Source organism: Kogia breviceps, chromosome 11 (assembly GCF_026419965.1).
Source record: "Kogia breviceps isolate mKogBre1 chromosome 11, mKogBre1 haplotype 1, whole genome shotgun sequence".
NCBI lineage: Eukaryota > Metazoa > Chordata > Mammalia > Artiodactyla > Physeteridae > Kogia > Kogia breviceps.
Genome location: NC_081320.1, coordinates 78,454,276 through 78,473,218, shown reverse-complemented (window position 1 = coordinate 78,473,218; position 18,943 = coordinate 78,454,276). Strand labels below are relative to the sequence as shown.

General features: G+C 34.4%; 1 protein-coding gene across 3 annotated transcripts in view; it reads right to left on the bottom strand.

Moving 5' to 3' along the window:
* Nucleotides 1–18,943, bottom strand: part of MEMO1 (mediator of cell motility 1) — a 135,968-nt gene that overhangs the window by 35,474 nt on the left and 81,551 nt on the right. For 2 of the 3 annotated variants that reach the window (XR_010835589.1, XM_067007866.1), the window contains 3 exons: nucleotides 12,170–12,238; nucleotides 5,082–5,194; nucleotides 2,695–2,806 (listed from right to left, as the gene is read on the bottom strand). Coding sequence is in view for 2 of the 3 variants with exons in the window: in XM_067007866.1 (XP_066863967.1) it covers nucleotides 2,695–2,806; nucleotides 5,082–5,194; nucleotides 12,170–12,238 (294 nt within the window). In the remaining variant the exon portion in view is untranslated. The remainder of the gene's footprint in view (nucleotides 1–2,694; nucleotides 2,807–5,081; nucleotides 5,195–12,169; nucleotides 12,239–18,943) is intronic. The other variant, XM_059078754.2, reaches the window with a different exon arrangement.

The following is an 18,943-nucleotide window of genomic DNA, read 5'->3' as shown; positions in this document are numbered from 1 at the left end:
ATAATCAAGGATATTTTCTACTTCCTGGTTAGAGTTCAGAATTGCTTTGGACCAGAGACTACTACATGCTTCCCATTCTTTCACTCTGCAAGGGCTTTACTGCCCCTTGTCTCAAAAACTGTATACTGAGTGGATTGGGAGGGTGAGGGGGAGATCTGCCTTCTTAGTTCACAGGTATCCAAATCAAAAAGAGCTACACCCAAGGAGCCTCATCCATATCCCAACCTAATGCAGATCATAAGATAATGGACTTCGAACCTGAGATCATAACTGGATGAGATTTCTGGGCATCTTAGGAGAGCTGGGGGTGTCCTCCATGTTGGAGAAATATGAATTGTCCACCAGAGGAAGAATTGTGGTAGTCCATCTGCAAAGATGGCTGCCAACAATTCCTCCTACTCCTGTACACATATGCTACTCCTCCTATCAAGAGGTGGCATCTATTTCTCCTTTGAAAAACAAAATGCAGTTGAAATGATACTATGTAGTTTCAGGCCTAGGCCTTAATGGGCCAAGAAACTTCTGGCTTTGTTTTCTTATTATCCAGAATCACCATGTTAAGAAATCCAGACTATCTTTCTTGAGAGAAACCAAGAAAACAGAAAAGCCCTGGTTGGTAAACTATGAACAGGCCATCTAGAGAACAGATGAGGTGTCTCAAGTAAAAGCCAGCACTAAGGCCATCCTGGATCCTCAAGGCCCACTCCAGCCATCTCAGTCAGTATCTTGTGGACCAGAGCAAGGTATTCCCTACTCAAACTCCTGATCCAAAAATTGTGAGCAATAAAATAGTTATGATTTTAAGTCACTAAGCTTTGAGGCAGTTTGTTACTCAGTAATGAATGACTGATACAGGTAGTGAGTGCAGCAAAGACTACAAAGGAAAAGTACTGGGTACGTTCTAAGAGTCAGTATTAGGAATCCTAATGTAATCTGAGATGTAGGGAAGGTTTTCTTGAGAAGTGATATACTTAAAAGTGGTTATTTAACACTGTTTAATAGGAAATTATGAACAAAAATTTTGTTCACTGGTTTCAATTTTCTGTTTTCCTAAATTTCCACATTATGCCTGTTTTACTTTTGAAATAACAACAAAATTGTTATTTTATTAAAGCTTCCTTAAGGATACTATTGGCAGCTTATTCATCCTATTGTACTGAAATTTATTAAGTCTAAAATATATTTTCTCATGACAAAATACACAAACATTTCAGCAAATAACAAACGTTTTCTACTGTCCTACGTAGGTGAAGAATGCGATGTTCTGATTACACTAGGATTCCAAAAATTAAACAGCCTATATTGGTTTAATAACTTCTAAAGAATTAGAATGTATTAAAACAATTAACCTAAAATTATACTGCTTATAATTTAATATCAGACTGTTTTTGGAAACTTCTTCAGGTTTATTTAATTCCTCATAGTTATCATTGTGAAAAGATGTGAATAACATAAGACTGAGAGAAGTAAATAACACTTTTATAACAGAATTAAGAGTGGAAATAACTCCCAAAACTGCAATAATGGAATAAAAGCAACATGGGAAAATTAAACAGAAGTAACTGAAGAGACAAACACATTTAGGGTTAAAAAGAAATAAACCACAAAAGTACAAGAGAAGAAATAATCCAGCTTAACGGTATAAAAAAGCCTTGGGGTTTGAGCTGACCACAAGTATATCAGACAATAGTAAGGTAAGCCATTATCAGCATAACTGCTTAGATAATCTCAGACTTCATTAATGCATTTAAATGACAAATATTTACTGAAAACCTATAATGCACTACTTATTTTCCTAAAAGAATACAGTAATGAGGACCAGAGAAGGAATAATCTCACCATATTTAGAACTAGTCAAACTACATATGGAATATTAAGTCCATATAAAGGAAATGGTTGAAAAAATTAGAGAAATGTGACCTATAAAAGGAAAACTTCCTAATGTGGATATTGCCCTAAAAGAAGAAAGAAAGCTCTTAAAACAATTCTTTCATTTTACCAAAATAAACTGACTACTACGTGACAGGCGTTGTGCTAGGCACTGGGGTATAAGTGGAAAACAAAATAGATATTGTCCCTGTCTTCACTCTACTTATAGTCTAGTGAACACCCTATCACTAGAAGACCTTTTAGCAGGTACCAAATAAGACTATGTCAAGCACTTTTTATAAAAGAGATCTCTTTTATAACAGATCTATATTATATTTAATCTCTTTTATTATATATTATTATACAATAAACTCTTTTATAATAGAGATTCATGTACTTTGATTAGGGCTGAAATAAATTACCTCCAAAGTTACTTCCAAATCTAAAATTTTATGATTACTTACTTATAGCACTGTAACATGAAAGAATGTAATTGTTACTCTGAGATAAATGAATGTATAATGAATAAGACAGCAGGCAAATCAATACACACAAACACACACACACGGGTTGTTGTTGTTGTTTTCTTTTAATATTGCTACCTAATAAGACAACCATGTCACTTTACACATTAAGTCTTCATAGGCAAACTAGTGAAAACCAACTTCAATCCACATTCAGAAAATCCAATCCCAAATTTTTATTTCATTTCAACAAAAATTTTAAAATCTCTTTACCCTAATGATTATCTCACCCTAGTTAAAATAATTCCAAAGAAATTAATATCCATGATTTCTCTGGGATTTCTTATATTAATTAATATACCTTTCCATGGCTTTAGCTGTATAAGGCAAATGCATTTCAATACTGTGTTCATCTTCATCTGTCTGCAGAGACATTCGTTCAAACATTCCTGTCTTCCACAGTTCTCCGTAAACTAGAGATTTCAAAATATAGTAAAACAAATATATTAATGTATATCCTTACCCTGTGAGACTCTACCCAGTAACACAAAACTACATGCTTTGGCAAGAGACAAAAAGCACCTCATAATATTCTCCATTTTTAGTTTAAAAAAAAGGAGAAAACAACTAGCTTCTTACATACCAGACAAAACAGTAAGACATGTAATGATTTATTCAGTACTTTCATATGTTACATAGTTACATAAAAAGTAATAATTTAAATTTTTCATCAGTTCCTTTCATTATATCTAAAATCACCTCTGAGTCTAAGCTTATCCTTGACTTTATTCAATCAGTAGATACTAATAAGAACAGTTGATCAGAAATCTTACTGAAATATGGAAAAATCCCCTGGTCTACTTACTCATGAGGTTAATAATGTAGCTTTTGAGTTTTGTTTTGTTTTTTAATACAATGTACAGACTTATTGTTTTATACCTCAGGCTCCTGTCATACTAAGAAAAGAAAATTCCTACTGAGAATGCTATTTTCCTCAACATTAAAAATTAAGCTCGTGGTATAGACTGGAATATAAATTTACCACAGTACCATGCCTTAAATAATCTTAAAATTTTAAAATGACTTAGTAATTCAGATCCTTCTGATGAATTACACTTAAAACTAGATATTATCAATATATAGCAAGAAAATGATAAAATATGTAAAAAAAGATATAAGAATATTTTTATTTTATCATTGAACAAAACCAGCATTTTTATAACTACATCCTTAAATGGGTTTACCAATATCAAAGAAACGAACAAATAACGGTATGACTTTTTTTTCTATAAAATTATACCTGATTAAAAATCCTCCATTCCTCATTGCCAGTCTATCCAAAACCAAAATTTTCTGAATGCCCCAACAAGGTTTTAAAAATAAAGCGTGTCCCGGAGGAAAGGGGAATGGGAATGAAGGTCATAAAAAGGTACAAACTTCCAGTAATAAGATAAGTAAGTACTAGGGATGTAATGTACAACATGATAAATATAAACACTGCTGTATGTTATATACAAGTTGTTGAGAGTAAATCCTAAGAGTTCACATCACAAGGGAAAAAAGTATTTTTTTCTATTTCTTTAATTTTGTATCTATATGAGATGATGGATATTTGCTAAACTTATCACTCCATGATGTATGTAAAGTCAAATCACTATGTTGTATAACTTAAACTTATGTAGTGCTGTATGTCAACTATATCTCAATAGAACTGGAAGAAAAAAATAAAAATTTTAAAAGCATTTTAAATATTTGAAAAATGTGTACCCTAAAACTATTCCAGGGAGTAAGGCTAGTAACATTCCAGTTTCATTAATAAGCTATATCCTAACAACAAATTGTTAATACTCTATAATACTTAAAACCCCAAATTATGAAAATTTAGGTCTAAAAATTAAAGAAAAAGAGGTGATCACTTCCTCTGCAAATGGCTTCCTTCATTCTACAGAAGAATTTGTTGCAAAATTTCTTGAAACAATAAAAACACTCAACGTACTTAAAATATAATTTGATGAACTGGAAGGATACACACCAAGTTCATGAATGAGGTTACTTTTGGGAATGCAAATTAAGTTCAGAAGAGGGGAAATTTTGAGTCAAATGTGGATGATAAGTACATGAGTATTTGTTATAGTAGTCTCTGTATTGTTTGGTATTTTTTAAATTATGTACAAAATGAGACATGATTAAATAAAAACTGTGATTTCTAGAATTCTATTTAAAAATCAAAATAATAGATATGTTTTAAAAATAAAATGCACTTAAGATTTATGTGGCACCCTTCTTGCAGAGTTTCACAACTACGGTCTCAATTTTTTTCCCATAAAAATCATATATGAGGATATAAAGTCATTATCACCATTATCCATTTACAGTGAGGGAACTGTTATACACAGAGGAAGACTAACATGCCCAAAATGTTTCAACAAGTTGTTGGGGGTACCAATTTCTTGTCTCACGGTACAACAAGTACATGGTACTTCTCTCATTATAAATGTAACCACTACACTCCAAAGACTAGTGGATCTGACAGATTTTTGTGGCTAGCAGAAAAACTGTGGTTGTCTTTTAGGCATTTGGAAGATTTTCTTTCTTAGTTTTTGTTTTTTGCAGATTAGTTATAACAAATTTTATTTTTATAATTCAAATATTACTATGATATTCATACTTTTATTTGTAAATTAACTTATGATTCCTAGTCGTAAAAACTTCAGCTGTTTACAAGCTATAAAATTTCTATATACTTACTCTTTTGGTCAATACGAAGGTCATACAGAGGTGTCCTATATATATCCACACTGGAAAGTGCACATCGAGAAAGGGGCACATGATGAGAAGGCCCAAGGATGAAAATTCTCCGGCTAGGAGATATACAATAAAAAACACAGAACAATTGCACTTCTACACAAACTTTATTAAATAAAAAGGAAAAAACAAGTAATTTTTTAAAATTACATGTAATATTGTTTTCCTTGATTGAGTTCATTACCTACTGTTATATGCTAAACTGTGTTCTCTTGAAATCATACGTTGAAGTCTCAACCCCTGTACCTCAAAATGGAACTTATTTGGAGATAAGGTCTTTAAAGAGGTGATTAAGTTAAAATGAGGTCATTAGCATAAGTCCTGAAGTCAATATGACTGGTGTCCTTATAAGAAGAGGAAGAGACACCAGGGGTGCACATGTACAGAGAGGTGATCGATCATGTGAAGAGGCATCAGGAAGACAGTCATCTGTAAGCCAAGGAAGAAACCTAAGAAGAAACCAACCCTGCCAAACCATCTTGGACTTTTCCAGCATCTAGAACTCTGAGAAAATACATTTCTATTGTTTCAGTCACCTAGTTTATGGTAGTTTGTTATGGCAGCACTAGCAAACTAATGTTCCTACCAATGACTTGCTCCTCAGTTAATTAAGTTCAATTACTTATCTCTATCTTTTTTGTTGGAAGGTCTTTAAAAGAGCCATATTTAACACCTGGGAATACTAGTTACTGATTATCTACGGTAAACCAACTGACTATGCTTAAAATCACCCCTGTATTCACAATGGCTAAGGTTTTCAATAGCTGTATTAATTGAATTTTAAACATTTCAGCTATTAAATAAAATCTCAAAATAACAAATTCTAAACTTGCTTACAACATTAGTAAAAATACATAAAAGTATAAATTCTAAAAATCAAAAATATCATTACAAAGAAGCATTCTGTTAAAGCTATTTCCACATTTCTTCCATGGCAGAGAAAAAAGGCATCTTGTTGAGAACTCTGTGTAATAAGCTTTCTCAGTTCCCATTCAAGTAGAAGTCATTCTCAAAAACAAAGAAAGTTAATTATGTGTTATTTGCACTGTAGGCTAAAGAAAAGAACTGTAGCTTAAATCTTTACAATCCTTTTATCTTAACATCAAGAGTAAAATTAACTTACTCTCATTTTATCTCAAACATCTCTACAATCTAAATTCCAAACTCTCCATTTTCGATGTTTTCTCCCAGATTCATATGAACAAAACTTTCCCCACCACACACACACACACACACACACACACACACACACACACACAGTTACAGACACAAAAGAACCAAAACTATAAGAAAAAAAGGAATATATGTAAGCTACATACCTAGAAAATTAAGTGCTACTCATTGCTCATCTAATGGACAAGAACACAGAGACTGAGACACAGAGCTATATCTCTTTCACATCAAAAACTTGCAGGCCAAGGAATGTGTGCTTTAGCAATATATTTATTTTGACAGAATTCTATTACCGCTAAGAAAATTAACCTATTGTCAGTAATCTTACTTGCTATATGGGGTGTTGGGGGGCGGGGGTGGACAAGAAAGATGTGGATAAGGTGATTCTCAGTTTAGTCCCAAAATCTCCTCATGATGTTTCAATCCTCAAGATGTCACTCAGAGCCCACATTTAAGACTTCACTCACAGGCCATTTCTAGTCAGAAACATAATCCCTTTCCTCACCTCCCCTGCTAATACTCAATTCTTGTCATCATCTCTATGATCAACTCAATAACCATTTAAGAAAAAAAAATCAGATCTATAGATTCCTAAATGAACAAAAGATACCACTAAGTTCTCGTATCTTAACAGCACATAAATATCACCACATTTTTAAAATTAAAGTTTAATGAGGGATATAGAAAATGGTAAATCTGAGTGCTTAGGAAACTAGCTTAAAGATAGGTATTATATGAATCAAGAATCAAGTAAGAAAAAAAAGCATTTTTATGACTGAGGAATATATTTCTATGAAAAGAGAGAGGGACAGAATATTTAAAATCAGAACACTCCTGGGAAATTCAGAATATATAATTAAAATATGAAATGACTTTAAAAAATCAATCTAGGCATAGATATATTTCATAGCTAAGTATAACAAGGTTCTTCTAATAGTGGCTAAAAGATGAGTGTTACTCCAGAAATAAAGGCCTGAGGTCAGCTTCGAATGCCTAACTGCCTCATCTAATACGTGACTACTCATCTTGCTTGACTTTTTGTCAGACCCAACCTAGACGAAAAGATGAAGTCTGGTGGGGAAAAGAGGTCCCATCAGTCTGAATTACCCAATTGTGTACGCAAAGGTTGAAACTCATCCAAAAGCAACAGAGTGAAGTTCCACATTTAGTTAAGAGAAATAATAGGAAAAAAGAGATTTAGGTCCCATCAATATAAAACCCTTAAAAGTGATATACCCAAAAACAAACCAAAAAAGGCTAGGTATCAATGAAAAGAAGAAAAAAGAAACTGGACATTGAACAAGTAGTAATCTCAGAATGAGTCTCTGTGTAAGCTATATGCTATAAGAAAATTAATAGTGTAAATAAAAGATAATGCATTTTTTCCCCGTAGATTGCTAGATCCATAAACACCAAGACCATACAAATATTTTGGAGAGAAATGTAATATAGACATCGGAAGTAATGTCACTTTCTCTCGCTTTAATTAATTACAAAGTTCTTTGTCTTAAAAGAGTAACTTTAAAATATTGGCATATAATCACTGTCGCCATACATGTAAAAGAAACATTTAATATAAAAAAATAGAAAAAAAATCAGTAGGCATTCTTTCAGAAATAAATGTAGTTCACATATAATAATACCTCCAGAGAATCCACATTTGTGGAGTTACTACGAGGACTATATAGTCTGTACACCTAACACATGAGTTACCTGAGTGTCTGTTCTCATAAATATTCAACTACTTATACTAAATAATGGAACACAAGTAATTTTTTTAAAGTGTTTCATGGTTAAGTGGAGATATTTTAACTAAAGAATAAAATGTCATGTGGCCCCAAAGAAGATTCCTTTTGGCATTCTTTTTCTGCCCTGCAAGGTTTTCTGAAAGATATGAATCAAAACCAAGTTACTATCTAAGTTACATCCTGAGTTCCGGTTTTTAATTAAAGTTTTAGTAACAGGAAAAGACTTTGCAACTCTAAATATGGGAAAGAACTTAATTAAATGTATAATTTTAAAAATTCCTTAAACAGTCCGGGTACTCTTTCTAAAACATGAATCAGACCATATCACTTCCCTGCTTAAAAAGTCTTTCAATGGCTTTTCTTGGTCAGAGGATAAAATACAAAATCCTTAAAATGGGTTCTGAAGTCTCATATCAACTGGCCCCTTCTTGTGTTATTCTTCCCCCCTTGGATCTCAGTACTTTATGCACACTGGTCTCGCAGTTCCTTGATGACAAGAATACCTTTGCCTATTTCAAAACTTCTTCACGTGTAATTGTTTCTTTTGCTTGGCTTAAAAATCATTTCCCCAGAGATGCCTTCTCCAATACCTTATCCACAATATAAATCCAATCACCCTGAATCACAGCAGTTCTCCAAGTGTGAACTGTGAATTCACAAGAACCTCTCAAGGAGTCCACAAAATCAAAACTATTTTCATAATAATATAAAGAAGTTATTTGCCTTTTCAACATGCTAACATTTGCACTTGTAGTACAAAAGTAAGACTGGGTATACTGCTGGCTACAATCAAGGTAACGGAATCAAAATGTACTAGTAGTCATGTATTCTTCACCTTCACCCATGCTGTAATTTTTTTAAGCCACTTTCATTTAATTTCATTAAATTTTGAACTTCGAGTACAGTTTTATAAAAATATTCTGTATGACAAAATGCATTCAATTTGTGGTGATAAACACATAAAGCACTTCTACTGCATACAGAAGTATGTCTCAAGGAAAAAGCATCTGTGTGATTCTGAGTTATGAGCTGAAGTAGACTTTTTTCCATGGAACACAATTTTTACTTCAAAAAATGACTGTAGACAAATTGTGGTTAATCCAATTTAGGTATCCGGCAGAAATTTTTTAGAAAATGAACAAAATGAGCCTGACACTTCAAAGAAAATATTTGACGTATTTGTTGCCAATGATAAAATTGAAACTTTTAAGTGAAAATTAGACTTTTGCAAAAAGCTTCCCAATAATTAAAAATTTTTCTCATGAAATTAATGGTGATATTAACAAATGTGATTTTTTTTTACATCGTATGATGAAATGTCAACATTTGAAAGATCTGCATGACTCAATGAACAAATATTTTCCAAATGTTCATGCAAGATGTTACAAAACCATGCAAAGGTAAAAGATCCATTCAAACTTTAAGGACAAAAGATGATCCTGGTTGACACGTAGAGAATGGGAAAGGGAAAGAAGAATGGAAGCTAGTGGTATCAAATTTATCCTTCTCTCTTGGGCTGTTATTTTTTCTCTATACTTATTATTCCCAAAAGGATGTTTTCTCTATTTTCTTAAAGAACTATGAAGATATTGCAAATCTCAGGGAGGGCCACTTCCAAGAGAATACAACAAGACTATCCATGATTATTTTTAACACTGAGACCTTCACACTTATTTATTCAGAATTCAATTACTATATACTAATTATAAAAATAAACTGATCACATCATCATCCATCATTCACATTTCTTTTTACTGATTTCCTTTATTGTCACCTTCTTAGTCCTTGACTCTCTTCCCTTATTATTTTTTTCCTTTCCATTCTCACTGTCCATCAACTTATTTAACACACAATTTCCACTTATATCAATATAGGCTCTCTATATATTCCTAGGCCAAATTTAATTCAGGGGAACCCTTTTAGCACATCATCATCAATAAAAGTTTTGCCAAACAGAAAAAGGTTTGGAAAGGGCTGTTATATAAACTAGCCTTGATTATGGCTGGTTTATAGGCCCAGGGTCAAATAAAGGAAGCTTCTGAAAAGCTTTACAATCTAATTTCAATTTTACTCTTATTCATGAAACAAGTTAAAATTATACATTAAATATGTATTATGAACTATTTGTTAAAGATGTGCATCAAAACATCATAAAGGAGGCGGAGCTCACCAAAACCTCATCAATCTGGCAATATTATCATTTTATTTATTATTAAAAACTTACTAAAAAATAATTTTCAATAAACACCTGATAACATGTGCAGAGCATACTACATAAAAACAAAAGAGCAGCTTTTTTGCTTTAACAATTTGAACTAATTGCTCATAAAGGAGTAGGCTGTGGGTGAGATTTTCTTTTTAAACTCATGGCCGTTGTGAGTTACTTCTGAATGATTATACTTCATCTCTACTAGTACGCGTCTAACCTAACAATCAACATTTGACAGAATTAAAATGATCAGTTTCACCTATTCACACAGTGTATGTACAACTGGCAATATAGACTAGAACCTGACATTGGTTCACATGTAGTGAATTAACTATTTAAATAAAATGCGGCAAATTAAGTAATTTGGGTGGCTAATTCCAGCAGAAACTTGAAATTTCACAAGTTTCTTATTTTAAAGAGTGGTATACTAAGCTTTTAAAGTTCACAAATTTCTCATTTTAGAGAGTAGTATACGACTCAGACTCAATTTGACAGAAAGATTTTGTAAGCTAATTTCAGAGCTGTCATTAAATTATTAAGAGCTAATATACTTCAAAAACCATATTAAATTCATTGTCAGATTCTAAAATAACTCAGGTACCTTATTCTGTCAATGAGAAATTATTCTTCATTCATTAAACACAACCTAGCATGTACAATAAAGAATTTTCAATTATAAAGTGATAAAAATAGAACAAAGGGCTTTGAATTTTTCTTAAAAGTATTCATCTCCAGGTTTTCAAAGAAAATTTTAAAAAACAAAATATTTAACTGTTAATGTTCCTGGACCCAATTCCACTGTGTGCATTCATGTGAGTGGAAGAGGGGCACACTCAATTCTGACGCTATCTACCTTGAGATAGCATCAGATTCCACAGGTTACGGGTTCAGTCCTACAAAAAACATCCCCACACCCACACCCATCCCCCACCTCAGATACCAGTCGCAAGCCCAGGTTGTCACTTGTGCTTCTGACCAACCAGTTACAGATTGGCGATTCCAACAACCACCTCCTTGAATTTCAATTCAGAGGCCAATCATAAGTCCAGGTTGTTACCTGTACTTCTGACAGACCGGTTACAAATCAGAGGTTTAATTTGCTACAGCAGCTCATAAAACTCAGAGAAATATTTCACTTACTAGGTCACCAGTTTACTATAAAAAGATATAACTTAGCAACAGCCAGATGGAAGAGGTGCATAGGGCAAGGCAAGGGGAAAGAGCCAGGACCTTCCATGCCCTCTGCAGGAGGGCCACTCTCCCCAAATCTGCACGTGTTCACCAACCTGGAAGCTCTCCGAACCCTGTCCCTTTGGGTTTCTATGGGGGCTTTATTACATAGTCATGATGGCAACTGATTCAACCTCCAGACTCTCTCCCCTCCCCAGGGGAGGTCAGGGAGTGGGAATGAAAATTCCAACCCTCTAAACACAAGGTTGGTTATCCTGGCAACCAGCCCCATGCTTAGGTGGGGTCCGAAAGTCACCTTATTAACATACAAGAGACACCTTTGCCATTCTCACCACTTAGGAAATTCCAAGGGTTTTGGGAGCTGTAAGCCAGTAACTGTGGAAAAAGACTAAATATATATGTGAAATATATTTTGGTTATCTAAATGACCAAATATATATTTCGTATAAATCACAATACTGTATTAACCTTCTAACACTTCCAGAACCAAACATTTTCCCAAACAAAGGGAAGGTAGAAACTAAATGTTCAGATAATGAAAAATAGTATTAAAGCTTTTCATAACCTATATAAGGTATAATCAAATTTATAAAGTCAAACTCTTAATGAAATCAAGTATATAATAAGTATGTAAAACAAATTACTTCAGTGACAAAGCAATTATAATTCCCAACCACCTAATCAAAATGGTATCTAACTATATTACTTACGTAATAGATGGATCCACTTGTTTGTAAGCATGAGCAGCACAAGACCCACAGTACGTATACCCTGCATGGCTACAAAACAAAAAAATGTTTAACTTAATCATCAGATTCAAAATCAAGTTATTCTGGGAAAAAAAAAACTTTTGAAAGAAATCTAGTAATTATGGTAAACATGTGTACAGATTAAAAAGCAATATATAGATAAATAATGATGCAACTTCTAGAAGATAACAGGGAACACATCATTGTTCTGTGTTCCACTGTTATTTTATTTATTTATTTATTTATTTATTTATTTATTTATTTATTTTGGTGGGGGTCCATGCTGCACAGCATGCAGGATCTTAGCTCACCAACCAGGGATCAAACCCATGCTCCCTGCAGTGGAAGCATGGAGTCTTAACCACTGGACCGCCAGGGAAGTCCCCCTGTGTTCCAATTTTAAATGTTAAAAAGTATTTGGTTTGAAGGAAAATTATATTTGGAAATATTCAAGGCTTATTTGAAGTTGCTAATGTAACATTAATAATATATGAGCTCTTAACATTCCCCTTCAATACCATTAACAGACTATTACATACATAAAAATGGTAAGACCAAGTCAAATCAGAGCAAAACAAATAATCTACAAGAAACAACTCACATCCCTCTGTGTCTTTAGTGGTAAGAGAATTGATCTGACCTTCTGTGTATTATGCCTTTCATTTTCTCTCCCGACTACTCATCCCATCCTTTTCCTCCTCTGGTCTCAGCTTTACATTGGTTCTCTGATCACCCATACAATGACTTTGCTTCAGAACTTCATTTTTCTTTCTTGACTCAAGCTATGTGAGTCTAGAAATATTTCCCTTAATGCTTACTATTTAGTGTGTGGCCAGTAAATGTTTAACAAATGGCTCTGCAGGAAAAAACTGTATACATATGTACATAAGCTTATTATAATTTTTACTGAAATAAAGAGAGACGTATCACACAACTGACAATGAAAAAATATAAAATACTCTTTACTGCAAAGTCAGCTTAGGCAATTGATTGTCCCAGAAGGCTTTCATTGATGGTAGCTGAACTCTTTAACCCACAGCCAAGCAATGGCTGCAAATGACAAGAGTGAAATAATGAAGACGTATGTCTGAATTTCACTCATTCAACAATGACTTGAATGACTTCTTTGCTTATATAGTTTTTCAAATACTAGAAAGCATATTTCTTTCCTCATTTTTTTGTGCTTGTCACAGTGTAAAGGTTACAGACATAACATAATTTTAAGTTTCATCTGCCTTATTAACCTTTCCCCATTACTTTTCTTGAGTACAGACAATCAACAAAAAATAAAGTCCTGATTATTAATGTGGAGTAAATCATTCCCATCACGGACAGTTTCAAGATGCACAGTAAACTGAAAAGACAAAACACAGACTGGGAGAAAATATCTGTAAAGCATATATCTGACAAAGGTAATTATATCTAAATATATAAAGAAAAAGCATATATCTGATAAAGGATTTATATCTGAATATATAAAGAAATTTCAAAACAACCCAATACGTTAAAAAATATAGGTAACTGTTTAACAAGACAAAAAGAATTCTGAAGATTGGTTGCACAACAATGTGAATGCACTTAACACTACTATATAAATGGTTAAAAGTAGTTAAGATGGTAGATTTTATGTTACTATAATTTTAAAAAATTTTTTAAATAGGAAAATACGTGAACAGATACTTTCATCAAAAAATACACCGGGATGGCAAAAAGCACACAAAAGAAGGCTCTACATCAGTTAGTCATTAAGGAGAGGCAAATTAAAACTACAGTGAGCTACCACTAAACACCCACTAGAATAAACTAAAATTAAAATGAGTGACCATACCAAATGTGGCAAGGATGAAGAACTGAAACTCAGTCTGTAGGAAATGTAAAACGGTACAACTACTTTGGAAAATGGTCTGGCAATTGCTTTAAAAAAAAAAAAGCTAAACATACTTCTGCCATAAAACTCCTGCCAGTGATTCCACTCCTAAAAAACAAAAATATATATATATATTTAAGGCATTATGTGCACACAAAGATTTGTACACAAATATTCATCCCATTTTTATTTACAAGAGCCAAAAACGGAAACAGCCAAACGTCCCTCAAAAGGTGAATGGATAAACAATTGAAGTATATCCATACAATGAAATAACTCTTCAGCAATAGAAAGGAATGAACTATTGACACACTCAAAATAATTATAGTAAAAAAATAAATACTCTGAGTGAGAGAAGCCAGACAAAAAGAGTTCATACTATATGATTCCATTTAAATACTTCTACAATAAAAAAATTTTTTAAAAGAATATGTATGTATAAAACTGAGTCACTTGCTGTACAGGAGAGACTGGCACAACACTGTAAATCAACTCTACTTCAATTAAAAATAAAAATAAATCTAGAAAATAAGAACTAATCTACAGTGACAAAGTAAATCAGTGGATGTGGGAGGGTGGGAGAAGGGCAGAGAGGGAAAGAAGGGTACAAGGAAACTTCTGAAGATGATGAATATGTCCATTATCTTAATTGTGGTAATGATTTCACAGGTGTATACATATTTCAAACTTATCAAACTGCATACTTTATATGCAGCTGAATGTTAATCATACCCCAGTAAAGCTCTAATTTAAAAATGATACTCATCTGATATAGACACAGAAAAAGAGATTCACATAAGTCAATCACAACCATACAAGACAGTAGGGTCCTTAATTAGGAGTAAAGTAATATGGGACATATGCTAAGCACACTGAAATCACTGAGGCTTTATTGGTCAGATTAATGGTGGTCACTCCATCCTTACACCTCTGTCGAGGGAGCCTATCAAGTTGCCTGAATATAGCAATATTCTCACAACCCAGTTCTAATCTTAGCCAGAAGGTAATATACGTTGTTCCGTGGCTCAGCAAATTCAGTTTTGCTGTCACCCTGTACCGATCTTAATATTCTAGGCTAACCAGGGGCTCTATTTGAACCGGTTATGTCCCCAATCTTCCAGTCCCTAAGACGCCAATACCAACTACTTCAGATACTTAATACCTGTTCCTCATCTGAACATCACTGGCTCCTGTCAGTTCAGATATGCACTATCTTGACTGGCCATGCAGACCTTAAAAACCATCTGATCCATCTGGATCCGCCCTGGTCTGTCACAAACCTGAATGACATTCAGATTTTCAACACTGCTTTGCTCTCAGTTGTCACTCACTTCACATCCCTCCACTTCTCAATCCTTACTCTTCTTGAATTTAAAGGCCCTGAACCCCAATCTATACTCCGATCTCTAAATCAACCTGTCTTTGTACTCTAAGTCTCTCCCAGTTTTACCAATGCTGTTCCTACCCAAGCTCAGTTCTTAAATGCCAGAAAGGCTTCTTAGAAACATTACAATTCTTGAAGTACAGGTAGGAAAGAAATAGTAAGTAGAAGGATAAGGGCATGAAGGGAATAAAGCCTGAAGGAAAAACATGAGCAAATGTCCAAGTGTATGATGTAAATGAGAAAATATGAAATTAGCCTGAATGGAACAAGAGAGTAATGTTAAGCCAGAGTCAGACAGAGGAGTCTGGGCTTGATAAAACAAGTTACTGAAAAAGTGCTGTATGCTCTTGGAATAGGGAGGTGACAATATGAAACTGTTACCATGTACTGAAAAACACAAGCACAAAGGACGTGTTAGAGGCAAGAGGAGTTAACGTGAAGCTCTCTTGGAAACTGTGGCGTGAGGTAGTAATATCACGGTCTAGGTCTAGAATGGTGTCAGTGCCAGTGGGAAATGAGAAATCAATGCTCTAGGGACTAGAAAGAAATAGTGACATATCTTAGTGACCAAGTAGGAGGAGAAAGAAGAGGACAGTTATGATGATGGTGATAACTGAGCACTTACTGCATCTCAGGCACTCTTCTATGTAACTCAAAGCATTACTTTTAATCCTAACAACTCTATAAGATAGGAATTATTCTTCTTCTCATTTTATAGATGAAGAAACTAAAGCAGAAAGGTTAAGAAACTTGCTCAAGGTCATACAGATAGTAAGTGGCACTCCGGGATATAAAGCCAGGCAGTGGAGCTCCTGAACCCATTCTTAAGCACCATAAGAGACCTTTACACAGTTCAAGGAAGAAGGGAAGGAGTCCATGGAGTAGGAAAAGCAACAAGCCTAACAACTGGAAGAATACTTACAGAATCATATATCTTGTAAGACTACAAGGAAGGATGATAGTTTTGAAAACACGATTAACTAAGGTAAACTTGTTTCATAATAAGAACTTAGATTTCATGGTTTCAGTCCTTTTTGAAGCTGAAGGTTTAAAAGTCTGCTTGACCTAAAGACAATATAGTTGAAAAAGGACAGGAAGATTCTTTTATCGTTTTTTAAATTTTATTTATTTATTTTATACAGCAGGTTCTTATCAGCTATCTATTTTATACATCTCAGTGTATATATGTCAATCCCAATCTCCCAATTCATACCAGCACCACCACCACCCCACCCCCTCTTTCCCCTCATGGTGTCCATACATCTGTTCTCCACATCTTTCTCTATTTCTGCCTTGCAAACCAGTTCATCTATACCATTTTTCTATATTCCACAAATATGCGTTAATATACGATATATCTTTTTCTCTTTCTGAGTTCACTCTGTATGACAGTATCTAGGTCCATCCACATTTCTACAAATGACCCAATTTCATTCCTTTTAATGGCTGAGTAATATTCCATTCTATATATGTATCACATTTTCTTTATCCATTCTGCTGTCGATATGCATTTAGGCTGCTCCCAATGACTTGGCTATTGTAAATACTGCTGCAATGAACACTAGAATACATGTGTCTTTTTGAATTATGGTTTTCTCTGGGTATATGCCCACTAGTGGGATTGCTGGGTCATATGGTAATTCTATTTTTAGTTTTTTAAGGAACCTCCATACTGTACTCCATAGTGGCTGTATCAACTTACATACCCACCAACACTGCAAGAGGGTTCGCTTTTCTCCAAGCCTCTCCAGCATTTGTTGTTGTAGATTTTCTGAAGGATGCCCATTCTAATCGGTGTGAGGTGATACCTCACTGTAGTTTTGACTTGCATTTCTCTAATAATTAGTGATGTTGAGCAGCTTTTCATGTGCCTCTTGGCCATCAGTATGTCTTCTTTGGAGAAATGTCTATTTAGGTCTTCTGCCCATTTTTGGATTGGGTTGTTTTTTTTTTAAATATTGAGCTGCATGAGCTGTTAATATATTTTAGAGATTAATCCTTTGTCCATTGATTCATTTGCAAATATTTTCTCCCATTCTGAGGGATGTCTTTTTGTCTTGTTTCTAGTTTCCTTTGCTTTGCAAAAGCTTTTAAGTTTCACTAGGTCCCATTTGTTTACCTTTGTTTTTATTTCCATTACTCTAGGAGGTGGATCAAAAAAGATCTTGCTGTGATTTATGTCAAAGAGTGTTCTTCCTTTGTTTTCCTCTAAGAGTTTTATAGTGTCTGGTCTTACATCTAGGTCTCTAATTCGCTTTGAGTTTATTTTTGTGTATGATGTGAGGGAGTGTTCTAATTTCATTCTTTTATAGGTAGCAGTCCAGTTTTCCCAGCACCACTCATTAAAGAGGCTGTCTTTTCTCCATTGTATATTCCTGCCTCCTTTGTCATAGATTAGTTGACCATAGGTGCATGCGTTTATCTCTTGGCTTTCTATCCTGTTCTGCCACCAGCCGCGGCGGGTCCTCAAAGTGCAGCAACAATCGACGAGAGGGGATAGGGAACTGAAAGCACCAAGGTATGGGATCAGAAGGGCACAAACAATGGATGGCTGCAAGGCAAATTTAATAGCAAAGCATAGCCATATATATACCCCTAAAGCAGGGACTGTGCATAGTCATTGTAAAGCAGGGACTTTGCATAGGCATTGTAAAGCAGGGACTTTGCATAGACATTTTGAAGCAGGGACTTTGCATAGACATTTTTCTATAGAACTGGGCTTCCATCTCGGCTAGTCACCATCGTATCTGCATCAGCGGGTTTACTGCTTGTTCCACAAAGCCACCAACTTCCCCTCCAGGGTTGCTTTTCCAAGCTTTAGGGAACAACCAGGGACTCCCAGTAACTGAGCAGGTCTCTGGAGCAAGCTGGCCAAAGGCCATCTCCTCTTTTACGTTCATACCATAAAGTCCAGGATGCATACCAAGGAGAGTACAATCGGGCCATGAGGCTTATGAGGGTCTTAATGGCGCATTCCTCAGAGGACAATTCTCGCCACACTGTTCCACTGATCTGTACTTCTGTTGTTGTGCCAGTACCACTTTGTCTTGATTACTGTAGCTTTGTAGTATAGTCTGAAGTCAGGAAGTCTCATTCTTCCAGCTTCGTTTTTTTCCCTCAAGACTGCTTTCGCTATTTGGGGTCTTTGGTGTCTCCATACAAACTTTAAGATTTTTATTCTCGTTCTGTAAAAAATGCCATTGGTAATTTGATAGGGATTGCGTTGGATCTGTTGATTGCTTTGGGTAGTATAGTCATTTTCATAATATTCATCCTTCCAATCCAAGAACATGGTATATCTCTCCTTCTGTTTGTGTCATCTTTTATTTCTTTCACCAGTGTCTTATAGTTTTCTGAGTACAGGTCTTTTACCTCCTTAGGTAGGTTTCTTCCTTTGTATTTTATTATTTTTGTTCCAATGGTGAATGAGATTGTTTCTCCTTAATTTCGTTCTAATATTTCATTGTTAGTGCATAGGAATGCA